This window comes from Dicentrarchus labrax, unplaced genomic scaffold (genome assembly GCF_905237075.1).
Source record: "Dicentrarchus labrax unplaced genomic scaffold, dlabrax2021, whole genome shotgun sequence".
NCBI lineage: Eukaryota > Metazoa > Chordata > Actinopteri > Moronidae > Dicentrarchus > Dicentrarchus labrax.
Window position 1 is genome coordinate 7,956,537 of NW_026136701.1, and position 18,973 is coordinate 7,975,509.

An 18,973-nucleotide genomic window follows, 5' to 3' on the forward strand; every position below is an offset into this window, starting at 1 on the left:
CGGTGCCAGGCTGCTAACATATATTTTGTGCAAACCAGTCATTGGGGGGGTCTGAGCTCAGGCTTTAATAAGTTTCCCACAGCATAATATTCCCACATTTGGGTCACTTTCCATCATTGCTTTGACATTTAAAGTGGCCAGTGCAACTTACAAGACCTATATTTTCTATGCCCAACATCAACCACCTTAAAGTCCTTTGGTTTTTAGAACATGCATGTAGAGACCCAAGATCACACTTATACAGCTACTGTATATCTCCTGCTAAACAAAACGTTGGACATGACAGGAATTTATTTCTGTCCTCTTTGTGAGCAGTCTCACAAGCAAGGATTTAGAGCTCTGAAAGTTCAACAGCATTTTTTACAGCAAGTCGTTGTTGTAGTTTCATGTGGTTGCAGGCCAAGAATGTAAAGTCACCGTAGAGACTGTCGGTAGGTTTAATTCTAGTCTCTCTTTTCTGTGTGATTAGTACTTGACACTGATGTTGTTTAGCTGGTGTCAAGCAATATGTAATGATAATGCCCTAGTCTGTGTTGTTTGGTTGAATTATTAACTCTGTGTTGGAGGTGAACAGCATAGCAAGTTAACAACTTTCCACAATATCTTTAGCTGCCACACATGGCACTGTAACAATACTCCAACTGTGCGAAAACAGCAAGGGCAATGTTTTCTCACAAAACAAACTTTTTATAAATTCACAAAGAAACACCTGTGTATGCACACATAGTCAGAAGGCTGCAAGACCAAACCACTGTGCTGAAACGATTAAGAAACACCTCATGCAACAGTCAGTTTCAACAGACAGTTTCCTTCTTACATGTGAAAACATCCTCTTTTGTGAATAAATATCATTAAAGAACCCCTCCAGACATGTATTAAGACATATATAATAATAGTCTGCTGGCAACAATAATATGTGTGAGACATGTTTTTTCCACAAAATGTATAATTTCCACATTAACTTCCTTAAAAAGATATCTCCTCCTTCTACCTCATTAAAAACTCCAGAATCTCTGAATATGTAAATTATGTTCCTTTCTAAAGTTTTCCTGTTTGACAAGATGTCTCTTACTTCACTGTAACGTCCGTTCTCAGTGGATGTGCACTGGTGGCTTCGAGTTTCCACCATTTTACATACTGGACCAGGATTGACTTCCTAACTACACAACACTACACTACACAAATCATGCTTGTAGGCCCCATCCTTTAAAATCAGATTTTCAATGAGCACAGAGAAACTTGTGAAAGTTGTGAAAACCTCCTTCTAGTGTCAAACTCTGCATATACATCATTCGGCACATTGAAGATTAAACATCCAACTGTGAGAACAAGAAAAACATATTTTTGAGTGGAGACTTTAAGTAGAATTATTTTACTTAATAATTTAATTACTGAGTGAAGTCTAATGCAGAAGCACAAATGTATTTGTTTTTAAAAGGTTAACAGTAAACCAACTAAGTAAGTGTATCCCAACCATGAGACGTTAGATAAGCAGTTAAATTGTTAACTATTAACATCGTTGAGGAACTTCAGATGACTTCCTGACTTCCTCCCATGTTATCTGCAAAACAACTTGAGTTCAGAATATATTTGTAGCTAGTAGTGTGGCCTTAGAGTGTATATTCAGAAGATTGCTGTGACATTTGCTACAGATTTTACTTGTGCCTATTTTTTGTTCCTATAAGATATATATATATATATGCAATAGTATAGTGAAATGATATAATGCAGTATCTGTACTGCTGCTAATAAATCATTGAAGAATGCCTTCAGTTTACCACAATGCTACTAAATCCCATTTAAAAACTGTTTTACGTCCTCTTCCTTAACACCCAGCTCTGTTTGTTTCCAAGGTAATGTCAATTATGAGATCAGGCTTTGCAGGATGTAAGCTCAGTGGCGGAGATCTTTTCTTTGAGAAAAGCAAATGAGGCTGGTCTCACGACAACCACAGCTGGACTTGTAATCTTTTACAGATAAACTCCTTTGTTGTGGGATCTGACTAAACAAGCCTGTTAATGATATGTCATGCTGTACATGCTATACATATTCTCTTACAGTATACTGTCTATTACATGATTCACAAAGCCAGGTGAAAGAGATTTGTTTTTATTCTTTGCCTTTTTGATGCCTTCTCATTTTGCACATATTAATTTATACTTTTAAACTGCCAGGTGCTCAGTTACTTCTGAAACTGCAGGTCATTTTCAGGCTGATTTCTGTTACTATATTGATGGCAGAGGAAGTGTAAATGGATTCCACACTGAACACCTGCATTGTAGTTATTAAAAACCACAATATTAGGGAAGTAGTAATTGAAAATTACTTCTCTGCTTTATATTATTTGATGCATGAATCAGTTTTGGAGTTTGACACCAGTGTGTAGGATTTAGTGACATTTAGCAGTGAAGATATTGTAACCAACTGAACACTGGTCACGTCTGTATTTGATAAAAGATGGGCTGTGAAGCGTGAAGGAGAAATTATGCAAGTTTATCTCTATGCCACTAATTCCCACACACTGGTCGTTTAAACCCCTATTGTGACATTCATGTGATAAATGTCCAAGCTGAGCATACGTTTGTGGGCTAATGATTGAAATGGTTCAATTCTGAAACCCAAAAGTAAAGTTCACCCATCTGGTTTATGGTTAAGTTGGAAAATTTTGTTCTTTGTGAATCAGATTTGGTGTTTGGCCTTGAGAGTTTTTTTTTTTTTTTCTAGGAAACCATAATTCCGGTGCAGCTGCTGACACAGACGGTCTTACACCCCCACAGCACACACCTGCCAGGGGGACGTAGACCCACCCAAGCCAAAAGTTCTTCTGGAACCAACTCATAACTACATACTGTATTACCGTGCACAAAGTGTCATGGTACACTGCCAAAATCAACTACAAGGTGCAGTAGAAGGTATTGCGAATTTTGTCAGGCATTTTCCAGGTAATCCAAGAGGGTTTTTAAATAGTTTATTTAACTCAAGAAGTAAGAGAATTCAGCCCATAAAGAAACAATTAATCCTTCAGTTTATCATAAACATTCACATTGAAAATCACCACATTCCTTCTGAAAACTAAAGCTGTCAGACAAAAGTAGTGGAATGAAAAGTACAATATTTGCCTGTGAGATGTAGGGAAGAGAAGTAACATAAAATGAAAATTGTGTGTGGTGATGCAAGCCAGAGAGCAACTTAGGTACAGCCGCAGTCGCTCTCTCTCTCTCTCTCACACACACACACACACACACACTCCAAACCCACCCACCCACACAGTCTATTGCACATATTCCCATGAATCACACTGACTGAGTAAATGTACTTAATGACATTCCACCACTGACAGCTGCTGTATGATTTAGAGAAAAAAAACCCATATATGAACACACACTCCCTCATCCTCTTTGATCTCGCCTTTTTCACTAGAATATTATCTGTCGTCCCCTTCCACCGGTCTAACAGTAATGGATCACTGTCCCTGAACAGATATCCTTATCACTGTCCCACCCATGAGCTCTGCATGGGGAAGACCCCATACAGTGCAATCTACAGTGTGTGAACACAGAACAATCCTTCAACAGCACCCACTGTACACGTATCAAAGACAATGTGACAAAGTGACAGCTGGAATCTAAGCAACATATAGATGCTGATCTTGGCACCGTTGTTCCAGGATGTTGTTGACATTTCTAGTATAAATAGACAAGGAAGTAGTGATTGCTAATTATGGCAACATTACTGAAAAGGATCACACATAGGCATTCAGAGGTTTTTTAAATTCCTTCTCAGCACACAGAACAGGAAAGATGATGAGGAAGTAAAATTTAAAAAGAAAATCATGCATGTTGATTAGGATTCCCCAAACTCAGCCATCCTTACTCTAAACCTTTATGCAATGTACTTAAATGTTGACGTAAAAGGCAGCCATCACTGAAGCTTGTGCAGGGACTACTATGGATGATGCAATTCTCATCCTGGATGAGAGCAGCTGGGTCCTGGGGAGGGTCAAACATATTTTCTGGTGTGCTGCAGACTGATGATATGCTATCAGTCCAGTAACAGGGGCCGTGCTTATGCACACAGGGCTTGGCTGTGACATCTTTAGTTGCCTAATGACCCACGCTGGCTTGGGACAGAGTATGAACTGTATACCTTTAGATATTTGTCCCTTTTGTGCTCAGTATGAGCTTCTGATGGTTTGTACACATGCACTTACACGGTTCAAATGAGAGCTTATTCTGAATCCCTCTGCTATTTTCCAAGTCTTTCTTGGTGCTGATATTTTGATTTTGTTTCTATTTCTGCAAACAGTCTATTTTATCCACATTACAGAGCTCTATAACACACACAGTTAACATAAACCATTATTAAGCCTATGGCAGAGTTCTCCCTCCATGCCACATTGTACTTTGAAATAATTCAAATATGTATGTGTGACATTTGAAAGCTGATGTGTTGTATTTGCAGTAGGGAGAAGGACAACAGTGACCACCAGTGGCTGGTATAAAGAACAACATCAAGAGTACAGTAAAAAAATATTTATTGGACAAACATGTTAGCCTCACAGACTTTTAGCAAAAGCAAATCTGCCTATTAACATCATAATACATAATACATCACTCACACAGTTATTCATATACACCAACAAACCTCACTGCCCAACGTTCACACACAAACACACGCAACAAAGTTTATTTCAGTGGCTGGGTCGGAAGGGGAACGGCATTCCCGTCATGAAAGGCTGAGCGGGGTACTGAGGGTGAGAGGAGGGGTGGGTGGCTAGAGGTGCGTGTGAGGTGTGCGCAGGGTGTGTGGCGATGGGGGAGTGAGCCGCGTGAGGGCTGAAGGCCAGCGGAGGGGTGTGGATGTTGTTGTAGTACATCACTGGGCCTGACAGCACCAACTGGAGCAAACTGGAGATACGAATACAGAAAGAAGCAAGGACACAGAGAGATGAGGAAGAGGAGAGGGAAGAAATGTTGAGATGGAACAAAAAAACGTTAAGTATCAGTCAGGTTTAGGCTTGGGCTGCACAATATGGTTAAAACATCATATTGCGATTATTTGGTGAGATATTGCGATATAATTTGTGATTTTTTTACTGACAAAACTATTAAAATTATGATGATGTGACATCGATTGGGGTCATTACCAAACATGATTTGTAGGCCAGGGGATCTCTTCAGCTCTACAGTCCTTCATTATAATGATATTTTAACCTTATGATATAATGGCAGCTTCTGCGATTTGCATATTGGGATTTGATTAACTGCGGACACATGTTGTACATAAAAATCTGAGGGTTGAGACAGACCCACAATGCAAAGAGTCCCTATCAAAACTACAATTAGTTATTATCAATTCTTTAAATAATTTAGATTTTGTGTTTGTTTTACTGTTGTTACCATAGACAACAGATAACCCTTAAGCAAATGCTATGTGTGTCAAACTCTTCTGCTATATAGTTCTAGCTGAAACCAAGTAACCAGTGGAAATGGTTAGGTGGTAAACAGGCAGTTAATGGTTCTTACTTGTTGTGTGGGAGGCGGGAACAGATGGCTCTCAGGTCCTCTGTAGAGACAAGGCAACATGAAATAAGCCCTCATACATCACCACAGCATGATGAAGACAATCCATATGACAAGCCATCAAAAAAAGTCACTTATTTAGTCGCCACTTAAAGCTCAAATCTGTTGCTTTTCACACAATGTTGCCCTTCGCAGGTCTACAGCAAATAAGGTGGAGGTGTTGTAGAAGTATATGTGGAAAGTTTTCAGTTTCAGTCCTGTTGGAAAATGCACTAGCAGGGAAACTGTGATGCTATTAAGCGTATTTATAAAAAAAATCAGCAGAAACTGACAGGACAGAGACACATGGACTTAAATATCTGTCAAATTAGATTTCAATCTCAGGTGCAATAATGCAGCTACTGAGTCAACCTATGATAAGGAAGGAACATTCCCTAAAATTTAAATCTAATTCATCTCCTTTATCCATTTTTCTAGCCTCATCTATACTACTTTTTATTTATCCATCTCTCCTTTTCTACAATCTTACCTCTCGAGCAGAGCAGAGCTCCATTGGCCATGGCCACCTGCAGGGCCTGTGCCAGCCGATCCAGGGTCAGCTGGGACAATGCGTGGGTATCGGCGGATGAGGTGTGTGTGTGTTTGTCGGCCTGGTCCAACAGCCTGGAGAGGTCAGAGGTCAGCGTGGCCAAGGACTCCATCTGGAGCAGTGCCAGACGACCGAACAAACCCTTCTCATTTAGTATGTTCGGCAAAAGCATAAAGACCTAGATGTGGACGGATAATGGCTTGATTATCTTCACTGTGTATGTTAGAGGTGTTTTGTATACTGCATACGGATGTATAATGTAAGGAAATGGGTCTAAACACACCACACACCTGTAGGACACTCAGATGGAGAGCAGAGAAAAGAGGCCCCACATCTGGCTTGCTCTCAGTGGTGCCATTGGTCAACGCCAGCTTTTTGTCTCTCCTGTAGGCCAGCGGTGCTTTGACGCACCAGCGCACCAACCCCCCTAATGGTGTGACATCAAGTGAGCTGATTGGCTGGCTGCCTGAGAGGGGCGTATTCAGGAAGGTGATTAGCACTAGACGAGGGTCATCTTGGATCCACGATGCAATCATCTGGAGGAGTTCTAAAGGAGGGGTGAGCTCCTCTAAAAACACACACACAAAGACATTGTTAAAATGACTAAAAGGATGCAAAACATTGAAAGAAAGGATTCTAGGTTAGTTGTTTTGGGGTTTTTTGTGTTATCCCACCAAAGTACCTGAGGTGAGGTCATAGAGGGTGGTGACAGCAGTGATGAACTGGCAGCAGAAGCGTGGGCTGGCACTGTGGATGTTCTGCAGGGTGGGCACCGAGCCTGGCACCATACTACAGTAGTCGTCTACCAGCACCTGAGCCAGGCGCACACAGTACACACGGTGGGTTCTCTGCAGGACACAAAAACATCCAGAGGCATATGTTCAGTACATCCATTCATTCAGACTAGCCTCACGCTCAAGATCTAAAAGTCAAATTGAACAGAAATATAAAAACACACATTTAAACATGTTTGAATCCTCACCTGTAACCAGGTAGCAGCACATTCCAAGATAGGGACCCTGCCCACAGCGATTGCCATGGAGACCAGCTTGCCTAACAGTGCCATGCGACTTTCATCCGCCTGGTTGCCTTGGAGACTGAAGAGGGCTGAAAACATAAGCTGACGGACAGTATCACGGCTCTGCTCCTGGAAACAGCTGCACATGATCTCCAACAGCTGGAGCTCCTGGAGAGCACTCATCCTCTGAAAGAAAAAGGACAAATGGTTGGCCCTCCACATATTTTGTATACAGATGTATTAGGATTTAAGGGTCATGCGTTACCCTGGCTGGGGTGTTTCTGTCCTTGGGTGCGTGCAGAATGAACTCCTCCACCAGCTCCAGGGTTTTGGAGTCGACCTGAGGGGGCTGCCTCCCTGACTGCACCAGGTTACAGATGTAGATGTCCAGGTGATACAGCAGCTCCTTGGCTGCACTCAGCACATCGCGAGGCAGCAACGACTGACGTATGTCACCCATCAGCACCTAACACAGACCCATACAACATTGGACATATTTTTAAATCTCCATTATGAGTAAAATGTGTGTTAAAGAACTATTTCAGATTGTGTGATTACACTGTAATTAATGAGTTAACTGATTTTCAACAATCAATTTAAGCAACATGGGCGTGGCTTTATAAAGTCTGGAAATAATATGTGGGAGATATGTGTTGTATACTTCAGGCAGAAACTACATACATCTTAAACTAAATCCATCTAGCTGTAACACAACAGCGCACTGATCCTCAGCCTGCTTGTCCATACACGAAACACACGCACACCGACACAGAGACAGTGGTTACAGTCCAGTTCACTTTTAACGTTACATTTCTGTACATGTGTGTTGTAAAGAGTAGGCTGACAGCTGTTGGTCAACACTTTTCGGGAGGAGCAGCTCCACAGCCAGTCGCTCTCCTCCATCCTGCTACAGCTAAGGTTAGCAAGGTTAGCTTAAAAACACTGCTTCCTGTTCCGCAACGATTCCCGCCTGCGTTAGTTATCATCAGAGCAGCGATTCAAAGGAAACACACAGGTTTAGTTAAGCTCTTACCTCTGCAAAACGCTCTTAATATACTTAAATAGCCGGTGATGAGACTAGTGAGCGGTCTCAAAACGACGACGGAACCACTTCCTGCTTCTACGGAAGCCGGTGTGGGATAAAAACTACTGCCATTGACGTTTTCAGCGGAATCCATGTGCTGTTTGCTAAACGTCAACAAAGACTGTTGGATTCATTGTCAGAGAGCAAGTTCTTTAAGGATGAGGCAAATCTCAAGTTAAAAAAGGTTTATCTTTAAGTTACTGTGAGTTATTTTATCTCAAACAGACGTACGCTTTTTCATAATTAAAAAAAAACAACCAAACTTTCTATTTTAATCTCACATAAAACGAAAAGCTATTACATTTATTTGCTTCTACAGTACCTTTGGATATGTTGTGATAAGTTTTTCAAAACCCTTTTTTATCCCACAATTACATTGAAGGAAATTGTTTATATTAATAGGTTTATTCGGGTTTATTTATAGACGTATTCAGTGGTAGATATTTATATTTTAAGTAAGCCTGTTTTACACAACAATGTTATGTTTGTAGAAATTATTTATTTCATTATCTCACGCAGAATTACGTAATGGAAAAAACTTGTATTTTCTCCTTTATAAGCCTATATATTTACGTTGTAGTTGTTGATATTCTTTAGGTCTATGCAATGCTATATAATGTTATTTAGTGGTAGTTTCTCTGAATGCTTGCAGTACAACACTAACCTTTAAATAAAACATCTACTGTGATGTTAAATATGTGGTCATAGCAGATGGATGAACTAGACTTTTAACTTGCGCTGTTGTGTTAATATAATCCTGTATTATTATTCTACGAAATGCCCTATTTAACTGTGAGTTTGTAGACCTTATCACACTTCGCATATCTTCGTATTTCATATGATAATCTCAATTTTTGAGAATTAGTGGATATGTTATTTACCTTTTCACCTTTTTATTTACTTTACATACATCAACTGCAGAGATAGAAAGACGCATACACAGGTTGTTGTTTTTGCCCTGTGTATAGAAACTATATATCATATTAAAAATGACACTGTAATCCCTTCTAATCTACACGGGGGCGCGCCCGCCAGGCACCGGAGCGCCTGATGAAAAAATAAAAAAAAGAAAGAAAAGAAACTGGCGCACTCTCTGCGGCGCGCTCCCGCCTCCCGGCAGCACTTCGGTCTTGCACTTTACCGTCCCGTCGAGTGATCGCAAGCAGCTCCCAAGATGACCATCAACACCCTGGCTAAAGGAGCCTGGCACCGGGAGCAAATGGCAAGCTTTCGAAAGGTGAGATTGTACCATTGTGTTCTTTGGTTTATTTTATTATAATGTGAAACATTATAGCTTCTGTATATAGAACCCTGTGTCAAGCAGAAATCCTACACTAGCTTACATATGAACGGGTAACAGGATCAACACAAGTTATGAAAGGGTGTGATATTTAATATGTGTAGCCTATTGTTTTTTATCAATTCTTCACTTCAATGTGTGTTTTGACAATTTTTCTCTTTTGTGTGTATCTGCATGCCCATGTGTGTGTGTGTGTGTGTGTGTGTGTGTGTGTGCCACTACCTGTGTGTGATGTGTGTGTCCCCCCTGACAGATGGAGAAAGTGATTGTGGCCATGCAGGACCCTGACATGGGCGTGAAGATGAGAAACCAGAGGCTCCTCATCACTGTCATTCCACACGCCATGACAGGTGTGTGTGCGTGTATGTGTGTGTCCCTTTATGTCAGGGTGCATCAGCATCTGTGTGTGCATGTGTGCAGCTTGTGTTTGTCCCAGAGGTTATGCATAATGCAGCAGAGAATTTTGGAGAATACTGTGTTCTTTGTAGAGCAGCGGGAGGAAGTTTGTACTCTTTTCTTGTCTCTTTTCTTTCTTTCTGTCTCTCTCTCTTTTTCTTCAGGCCGTGATATAATCGACTGGTTGATCCAGAAATACAATATCTGTGAGGAGGGTAAGTAACTGATACATACATTGTGTGTGTGTGTGTGTGTGTGTGTGTGTGTGTGTGTGTGTGAGAGAGAGAGAGAGAGAGTGTTTGCTGTGATTCTTCTGTCTCGGAGCGACTGGCTTGTTGTGTGTCGTTACTAGTGTGTTGCCAGGATATGATGTTTTCTCTCAAGCTGACGTGCTGGTGATGTGTGTGTGTGTGTGTGTGTGTGTGTATTGTGGGGGTTGCTGTTTCCAGTAAACAGGAATGGGGTGACCCCCAGAGGATCCAGGTCTGATTAACTCACCTGATGATCTGGGTTTGATTAAATGCCCCTGTGGAGGTTTTCACCTCAGGAGACTTTACCGTACCTGAACTAAATTAGAGGTTGGAAAAAAAAGTAGTCCACTGGTCCCTTTTCCTCAGAGCAGACTAAAGTAGGGGAGAGTGGAGTCAGTCAGCAAGGGGAGAGAGAGAGAGAGAGAGAGAGAGAGAGAGAGAGAGAGAGAGAGAGTGGTAAGAGCTGATTAAAATGCATCACACAGCTTTTTTTGGTTGCTGTCAGTCATAAAAGTAGGGCTCTCTAACAAATGAGGGGAGACTGAAGATTGATGATGCATTTCATCGCTGGAACAAAGCCTTGATTTGAAAGAGATTTCTGACAGGGAGCTAAAAAATTTATGAAAAATTAGGTTCACAGCGTTACTAATTTTATTCCTTTCAATTAATATAATTTATTTTCCACATTCAGTTTGTTCAATGTCAGAGCTTTATACCTATCATCAACACAAACAATAGTGTCCTATGAATATACATCAGAAATATCTATGGCAGCCTTAAATGTGTGTAAGACTGCATTAAAAGCCAGTTCACTCCCCCTGACAGTCTAGTGATTGGTTCCTCCTGTGGTGTATTTAACAGAGGCACTGCATGTTGGTGCCATGCTGGTGAGATACGGGTACGTTTACCCCCTGAAGGAGCCGAGATCTCTTGTGCTACGGCCCGATGAGTCACCCTACCGCTTCCAGGTGAGTCAGCCACCCCTCCACCCACCAGGTAGTGTGTTCATTCTGCCTGCTCGTAACAAAAACCTGCTTCCCCTCCTTTCCAGTTTAAAAGCTTAACCACTTTTGGCTAAACCCGCCACCTTCTCTCCATCACTATCCCTTTCTCTCTCTCACTCCATTAGCCCACTTGCTAATCCCCCATCCATCTGCCACTCTCCACTGCCACTTTTTCATGACCCGCTTCACTATTAACCAAACCTAACCTTAAAAAATAATGTCTTTTTGTAATTTTCAGACTCCTTACTTTTGGACTAGCACCCGGTGGCCTGCCTCAGAGCTGGACTATGGTAATGCCAAAAACAAACTGAAGGGGTGAGAGGGGATCTCAGGAGTGTGAAGGAAAATTACCCATTTATATACTATATATTAAATTATGAGGGAAAACAACTATCCCCCATTATCACAGTATAAATATGTGACAAACTACCAATAATTCTTCCTTTGCAAATATAACATTGAGTCCTGAGAAGCATTTACAGGAGCTATGGACACAACACATGATGTAGATCAGGACACCAATCTCTTTTCTTTGTTTTTTACTTCTTTACTGTTTTTGTTGTCCTTATATCCCAACAGCGATCTATTTGGCTAAAAAAAACATAAGGAAACAAGGGGAACTCATGGAATATGAGAAGGTGAGAAAAGTGTGTGTCTATGTGTGTAAGTAAGAGAGAGAATGTGTGTGCAGCTTGAATTATGCAGTAGTAGGTTTGCACTAACAGGCCTCTCTTTCCTGTCTGTGCTTTCTTTTCTGTTCTCATTCATCCCTTGTCCTTTTTCCTCTTCCTTTTTTAGGAGAGGTACAGTGTGTTGCACAAGAGGATCAACCACACCTGGGACTTTGTGGTGATGCAAGCCAGAGAGCAACTTAGGTACAGTCACAGTCTCTCTCACCCACACACAACACACACACACACACACACACACACACACACACACACACACACACACAAACTCACAGTGTGATTTATGTTCAGAGCATCCAAACAGAGGCGGAAGGCTGACCGCATTGTTCTAGAATGTCAGGAGCAGGCTTACTGGCTCATCAACAGACCCCCGGTACGTCCACTGCTACTGTACTCTGTTGTGTTAGACTATGTACTATAATACACTATACTGCACTGTATTGTTATACACTATGGTGGTCTATTCTGTGTTGGTTTAGAATATATACTATACTATACTGCAGTATATGCCAGGGGTTTTCAAAGTGTAAGACTGTGGCCTCCCCTCAGACAAAGCTTGGAAAAAGGCACACCCCCTCTGCCCTCCTTCATTTAACTTAGCTCAATTCCTGGATGTCCGGTCAGGGTTTGATAATGATTATGATTATGTTATTTGATTCCAACCACACACACAACCATTGAGCCAAGGGAGCATAATATTGCTGTCTGACATAACTACACCAAAAGCATAAAGAGACGTCTGCCCTAACGCATTTATTAGTTTCTGACTGGGAAAGTGGAACAACTATACAATTCCCCGATCTACTGTATCTCTGAGGTGTCTCTTTAACCAAATCACACACACACTTAGGCTATTCGATATCTATGTGATCTCCATTTGATAACTAATGTAATCTTTTTTCATCCTCCCTGGAGAGGCCCGCCTCCCACTTTCAAAACCTCTGCTCTTCACTTAAAATATTGCACTGTACTGCTTTACACTATAGTGTGGTGGATTAGAATATATACTATACTATACAATATTGCTCTTCTATACTGTTGTATACTATACTATATTATTTTATGTTATGCTATGCTAAACTGTACTATCATATTCTACACTTATATTCTCTACTGCGGTGGATTAGAATATATATACTATACTATACTATACTACTGTGCTGTCCTGTTCTATACCATACACCAGCATTGTCATACAACCATAGAAATGTGTATTGAAGTATTAACAGTCAGAGGTCCCAGTAATGTTCACTCACAGTCCCCTCTGCCTCCTACATGAAATATTCAACCCATCTGGTAAAACAGAGAGAGAGAGAGAGAGAGAGAGAGAGAGAGAGAGAAATAATGTTCGTCATATTCCACTTTCTTTATGTTGCCTACACACCACAGCAGTGCATTTGATTCTTAGACAAAGACAGACAGACAGACAGAGAGGAGGATCAGAAGGGAAGAAAAAATGTTTGGGGCAGGAAGAGAGGGAGGGAAGCTGGGAAAGCTCAGGAAGCTGAGAGGTACTGTGGAGGAGAGAAGCGAGTGAAGCAGAGGACAGGGGCTTGGATGAGGGATTCCATCTTGTCTTGCCCTTATGAATTAGGGACGAGGGCATGGAGAAAAAGAAAGAGAAACCTGAGAATAAAAGTCAGAGCTAGTGGAGTGGAAAGCTCAAGGAAGGATAAGTGCTCCCTCACACGCATATTTTCATCAGAGGCACACACAGACATAAACACAAGCTCAGTGACAGACATACTATACTTAGTTATTAGTGTGTGTATATTTTTTCCAGCCTGGGGCACATAATGTGTTGGACATGGGTCTGGAGAGAATAAATAACAGCTCAAGAGTTACACTGGTCAGTGACATCACATTTCTTTACTTCCTGTTTTATTCGTTGTTGTTTATTCCGCTCTGGAAAACCTAATGTGCTAATAAATGTTATGGCTTTCTCTCTTTCTTGCTGCTGGGATTGTTTCAAAGTAAGTGTCCAAGTAATTGTGCTATACTATGGACAATTCAATATATTACAGTCTTTTTGTAATTAGAGGTTAGAAATTTGTGGCCATACAGAAGTTATGGCTGATTCTATGCAATTGTTATTCTTTCTATTATAATACTCAATTTCTAATTAGTCCAGAGAATTATCCATCTTTGATGATAATTAGATCTATATATATATATATATATATGTATATTAATAAGCTCATACTGTACATTTCTCATGTGTCAGAATATATCCTGTTTTAATATTTAAAGCCACTGTTTGTATGAGTGAGCACATATAGACACAGGGAGGCTGCCTACTATTGAAATGACTGTATAAATGAATAATTCAGACATTGTGTGAACTATAGTGATGACACTGTGTTTCCCTTAACAGAACTAGAACAGTGACTACTACAAAAGTGAGGTAAAGATTATATAGAATACATAAACCCTCACTTTAAGAGCATTGACTGTATATTATAGCTCGGTTTGTGGCCATTTATATTCATACGTGTGCTCTTTGCCTTTGCACACAGATCGAAACCTGTAGAAGGGCCCTTGGAAGAAACCGTGTAAAGTCATCCATCTGCCTAGAAGGGTATGTGTCAGTTTGATAAGCGCGCATACGCAGACACACACACATGCACATGTACACACAAGGACTAATGGACTCGCTGCCTGAACCGAACTTCACGTCTCACATGCACACACATGCACATAAGGCTTAGTGCTCCCACTACAAGAGCCACTAATGGATGCTTCCTGAGGCAAGTTGGAATTAGTGGCCATTAACTCTTATGATCTGCAGCACTAATACAATAATACTGTGTGTGTGTGTTTGTGTGTGTGTGTGTGTGTGCGCATCTGGTTGTGTGTGTGCATGCCTCTGCATTTGTGTGGGGATGTGCAGTTTTGTGAAATACAGCGAGCAGTACCTGAACCACGATCCCATTATGCAAGGCTGCCTTCCCAGTAACCCCTGGATCTCTGATGACACCGCACATTGGACAATGAATGCAGAAGTGTGAGAGAATACACACAGATACACACACATTATAATACGTCTAAACTACAGTCCACTGTAGTAATTTAATTTAGCTGGTTTTAGCTTTTGTAGCATCTCTTGACATATCAATTCATTTATTACTTCATGGTTATCACAGTAGTTTGCCATTTGAATGCCTTTGTGCCTGGTTTGTGTTGTTGGTGTGTTTCTGTGAGCAGGGTGCCCTCACCAACACGTCTCCGAGTGGAACGTTGGAGCTTCAGCTTCATGGAGCTTCTTAATGACTCCATGGGGAGGCGGGAGTTCATGACCTACCTGGAGAAAGAGTTTAGTGGTGAGGAGGAGTGACAGAAATGCCTTTTCATATTCTTGTGTTCGTGTCCCGACTCGTGATGGTTGTCGTGTCAGATTTTATAGGGAAAAGATGAATTTGTCAAAACCCTTAAAGATTAGGTTGGTTAGTTATTAGGACCCCAATAAACAAACTTCTGTTTTACAGGTTGAATCACAATCATACAAGCAAACTGAATTATTGTTCACATGGGGACACTTATTACAATAATAAACCGAGAAAAAGTAATTGTTATTCATATCAACCTTAAATTTATTCTTACTCTTATTAGCGTTCAGAATTTCATTATCTTTTCTAATTAAATTTTCCAATCCCAGTGGTGGGACATGGAAGGGTTGAGGTAGTGGAAAAGAAGATGACATGGAAAGAGTAGATAAGAAAGAAGAACGGAAACGAGAAAGGAAAGTCCAAGACAGATTTAAGTGTGATAAGGGTATAAGGGATTTATTGTTTATCCATGCAGACATATGAAATATTGCCAGGGGCCAAGGTGTTCCACAGGGGCCAGCCATGCTATAAAAAGTATCTAATTATGTGTCACTTTTTCCTGCATCGTTGTTGTTTCATTCACCTCCATACATACCCAACACCCTATTGTCTGTCTCTCTCTGTCTCTGCTAGCGGAGAACCTGTGTTTCTGGCAGGCCTGTGAGGATGTTAGACACGGAGAAAATTCCAGGATTATTGAGAAAGTGGAGGATATTTACAAGTAAGTCTACAAGCACACCAACATGCAGAAATACGGACTTATATTTACAATCCGATGACAGCCACTCCTCTGTGTGTGACTCAGAAATTTCCTGGCTCCTGGAGCTGCCCGTTGGGTGAACATCGACAGTAAGACGATGGATAAAACTCTACACGGGATCAGACACCCACATCGATTTGTCATGGACGACGCACAAATGCACATCTACTTTCTCATGAAGAAGGTCTGAACTCTGACCCACTGTTTGATACTTGAAACTTACAGACAAAATAGGATATGAATGTTCTTTTTCTACACTTCCAGGAATCTATGGTTTCAATTAATTAGAATATCTTTTAACAGACTTCTGATTATTTGATTTTGTAGGATCATTTAAAGTTACACTATTGTGTGGTATTGCAGTGCTGACTGCAGGCTTTTCTGCATATAATGTACCTTACCATGCAATGATAATAGAGCATTACTAAATGTTATTGCAGTCTTGATGTTGATGGGAGGCACTACTCAGGAAAGCTTCATGAGTCTAATTGATTTTCATATGTTCATAAAAAAATAAAGAAATCAATGGCTGACTGGAAGGGGGAGGGACGGAAAAATACATTCAAAAAAAATTTGTAAAACAGAATAGCCTGCATTCAAGGGCAAGTTCACCCTGAAGAACTCACAAGCAAGCAAGCAAAACTGTGTTTATATAGCACATTCATTCCAGGGTGGACACAATGTGCTCACAATATCCTCATATGGTATGTATATGTATATGGTATAACTGTTGTTTTTGAAAAAAGGCTAATAAAAAGAGTTTTGAAAAAAAAAATCTCCAGGGGACAAGGACATATAACTGTCATCAGCGTAATTATGATAACTTGCATTTTGTTTCTGGATTTTGTGGCCTAGAGGCAAACTTTACAAACTGAGTAGCAGGGGATCCAGTATTGACCCTGAGGGATGCCACATAGACGTACCATTTCTAAGAGAAAATATGTTTTGTCAATTCAGATAGAATGTGAACCAAGCTCATTTTATTTGGTCAAAACATGAATATTCTTTATATCTTGTCTGTAAACTAAAAGGACAAGCATCAAAATGGCAACTTAAGGTTAGCTGACAGTTTCTAGGACTTACTTAGGTAGTAATGTTGTGTGATGCCATTGTATTTGTGTGTGTTTGTGTGTATAGGACTCTTACCCAAGATATCTTAAGTCTGACTTATACAAGAACATGCTGGCCAAAGCTGTTGTCCCCCAGGAGACAAAGAAAAGGTAAAATATCACTTTAATTACCACTCTTATTTTCCTTTTACCTCAATACATTCATTCCCTAATATTACACTTCTCTTCTTTCTTTCTGTTCTTCCTCTCAGTGTGTTTCCCTTCATGAGACGCCAGCGACACGCTAGCCCCTCCCCTGCTCAGGCTGTCGCCCCGGAAGATGGACAGGCTAAGGGGGCCGGGCAAGCAGGTACCAACTCTGCAGCTGGTTCCCAAGCCTGATGCCAGGCCCAAAAACGTGTCAATCTCAATCACCTGAGTCTCCATTGTATCTGTTGGTCACCATAGCAACCACCCAAGGAGTTGCTTTTTCTTTACAGTCCTACTGTCTGTGTGAAAGCCAGAGCTTTTCTTTCACTGCTGCAAGATTACCAGAGCTAGGATTTCAGCGTTAGAGCTTCCTCTCAGCTCACAGGTGTAAATGCATACTCAGCAGCATCACATCTTATTCCCACAGCACGAGCAGTGAATAGAGAAAAAAGAGCTTTTAGTGCTACCATTACAGCATAGTCATCCTGCATCCCATCTCAGTCCAAAAAGTCTGTCCTGTTTTTCTTGATATTGATTCCTAACACCAAATCTTCCTTTCCAAAGAATCTGTTCTCTATCTCAGTTTAACAAAAAAAGGTTTATAGATCAATAGAGATGTAAAATATGTATTTAGTCAAAAATTTGCCTCAGCGTGTCTGTGATTATCGTACAGTTTGTTTAATTTGTTCATTCCATGCCTGAGCTTCACATTGTGATGGTTGTTGCTGTTAATTTAGCTTGAGCATGTTTTCATCTCAATAAACTGTCACAACAGCATTCAGTGTTGTGTTGTGTTCTCAGCGCTGCATGCTGTGGTAAACTGTGAGTGTGTGTGGATCTGTGAGGCTTTTATTTTTAAATCTACTTCTTCTTTTCATCCAACTTCCTCTCGCTCTTATGTTCTTTTTTTTTTCATTCTCCCTATATGGTTTGTTATAGCATTTGTTAACTTCCAGATGCGAAGGCTTTGCCACATGAACTGCTACAGAATTTATCATCAGATAAAAAGTTAATCAAATACAGATTCGACAATGAAATGTTCATCATCACTAAAATTTGTAGTCTTGAATAATTTAGCCTCAGTCACTCAGCCCGTTTGACAGGTACTTTCAGAAACTAAAAAAAACAGCTGCTCAGGTCTTTTTCCCACAGTGCCATCTGTCTGCACATGCTGCTCTCTTTCTCTCCCACTACTGTTTCTGAACTCACAAACTTACTTTTACATCTTTCCTTCCTTCTAATAACCTTTCAGGTTTTACTTCCCTGCCTTCTTCCCTGCATTGGTCCTGTGGGAGCTGCAGTTTCTTCTACTGGACTGGCTCCCTCTACTGGCTGTATGTGGTCACAGTAACTGTTCATATTCTAAAATAGTGTTTTTTGGCTTGTGGCCTCTAAAAATTAACAAACATCTACCCTTCATTACAAGTTAAGTATGAGTATTAACTATGAACATGAGCTGTAAGCAGTTCAACCAAATTTTTCTTCTCAGATTGTATTTAAGAGGGAGGGCTGAAGAGATGAAAGAATACCTTTTTTTTTTTTTAAGGAATAAATGAGAGAACATTTAGAAAAAAAATAAATTTAAGGTCCACATTAATTAAATTATCAATGTAGGACTTACGATAACATATCACCACTACTGCTAAGCAAGGTTGCATTGACAATTGGCAAGAGACAATTCAGTTATTTTATAATTAAATGTCAGATTTGTCATCATAAGGAGTACTACAGCAGATTTAAACAGTTGTAGAATATCTTCTATGGCTGTGGAGGAG

General features: G+C 40.5%; 2 protein-coding genes across 3 annotated transcripts; one reads left to right on the top strand and one right to left on the bottom strand.

Annotated features, from left to right (window-relative positions):
• Positions 1–4,517: 4,517 nt before the first annotated feature.
• ints15 (integrator complex subunit 15) lies at positions 4,518–8,272 on the bottom strand. Its single transcript, XM_051398829.1, has 8 exons — positions 8,163–8,272; positions 7,395–7,595; positions 7,094–7,315; positions 6,794–6,959; positions 6,402–6,679; positions 6,052–6,289; positions 5,526–5,565; positions 4,518–4,907 (listed from the first exon to the last, which is right to left on the bottom strand). Exons 2-8 carry the CDS (start codon positions 7,587–7,589, stop codon positions 4,691–4,693), a joined length of 1,356 nt encoding a protein of 451 aa, XP_051254789.1. The 5' UTR covers positions 7,590–7,595; positions 8,163–8,272; the 3' UTR covers positions 4,518–4,690.
• A 1,022-nt stretch (positions 8,273–9,294) lies between these two features.
• On the top strand, positions 9,295–17,975 carry rgs11 (regulator of G protein signaling 11). 2 transcript variants are annotated; one of them, XM_051398816.1, is made up of 17 exons: positions 9,295–9,450; positions 9,767–9,863; positions 10,074–10,124; positions 11,022–11,128; positions 11,403–11,454; positions 11,744–11,802; positions 11,963–12,039; positions 12,145–12,226; positions 13,637–13,702; positions 14,234–14,257; positions 14,370–14,431; positions 14,744–14,857; positions 15,058–15,173; positions 15,813–15,900; positions 15,985–16,123; positions 17,077–17,159; positions 17,261–17,975. In XM_051398816.1, exons 1-17 carry the CDS (start codon positions 9,388–9,390, stop codon positions 17,388–17,390), a joined length of 1,410 nt encoding a protein of 469 aa, XP_051254776.1. In that variant the 5' UTR covers positions 9,295–9,387; the 3' UTR covers positions 17,391–17,975. The 2 variants fall into 2 exon arrangements, with proteins under 2 accessions (XP_051254776.1, XP_051254768.1); XM_051398808.1 differs by lacking the exons at positions 9,295–9,450; positions 9,767–9,863 and having other exon boundaries at positions 9,870–10,124.
• The last annotated feature ends 998 nt before the right edge of the window (positions 17,976–18,973 follow it).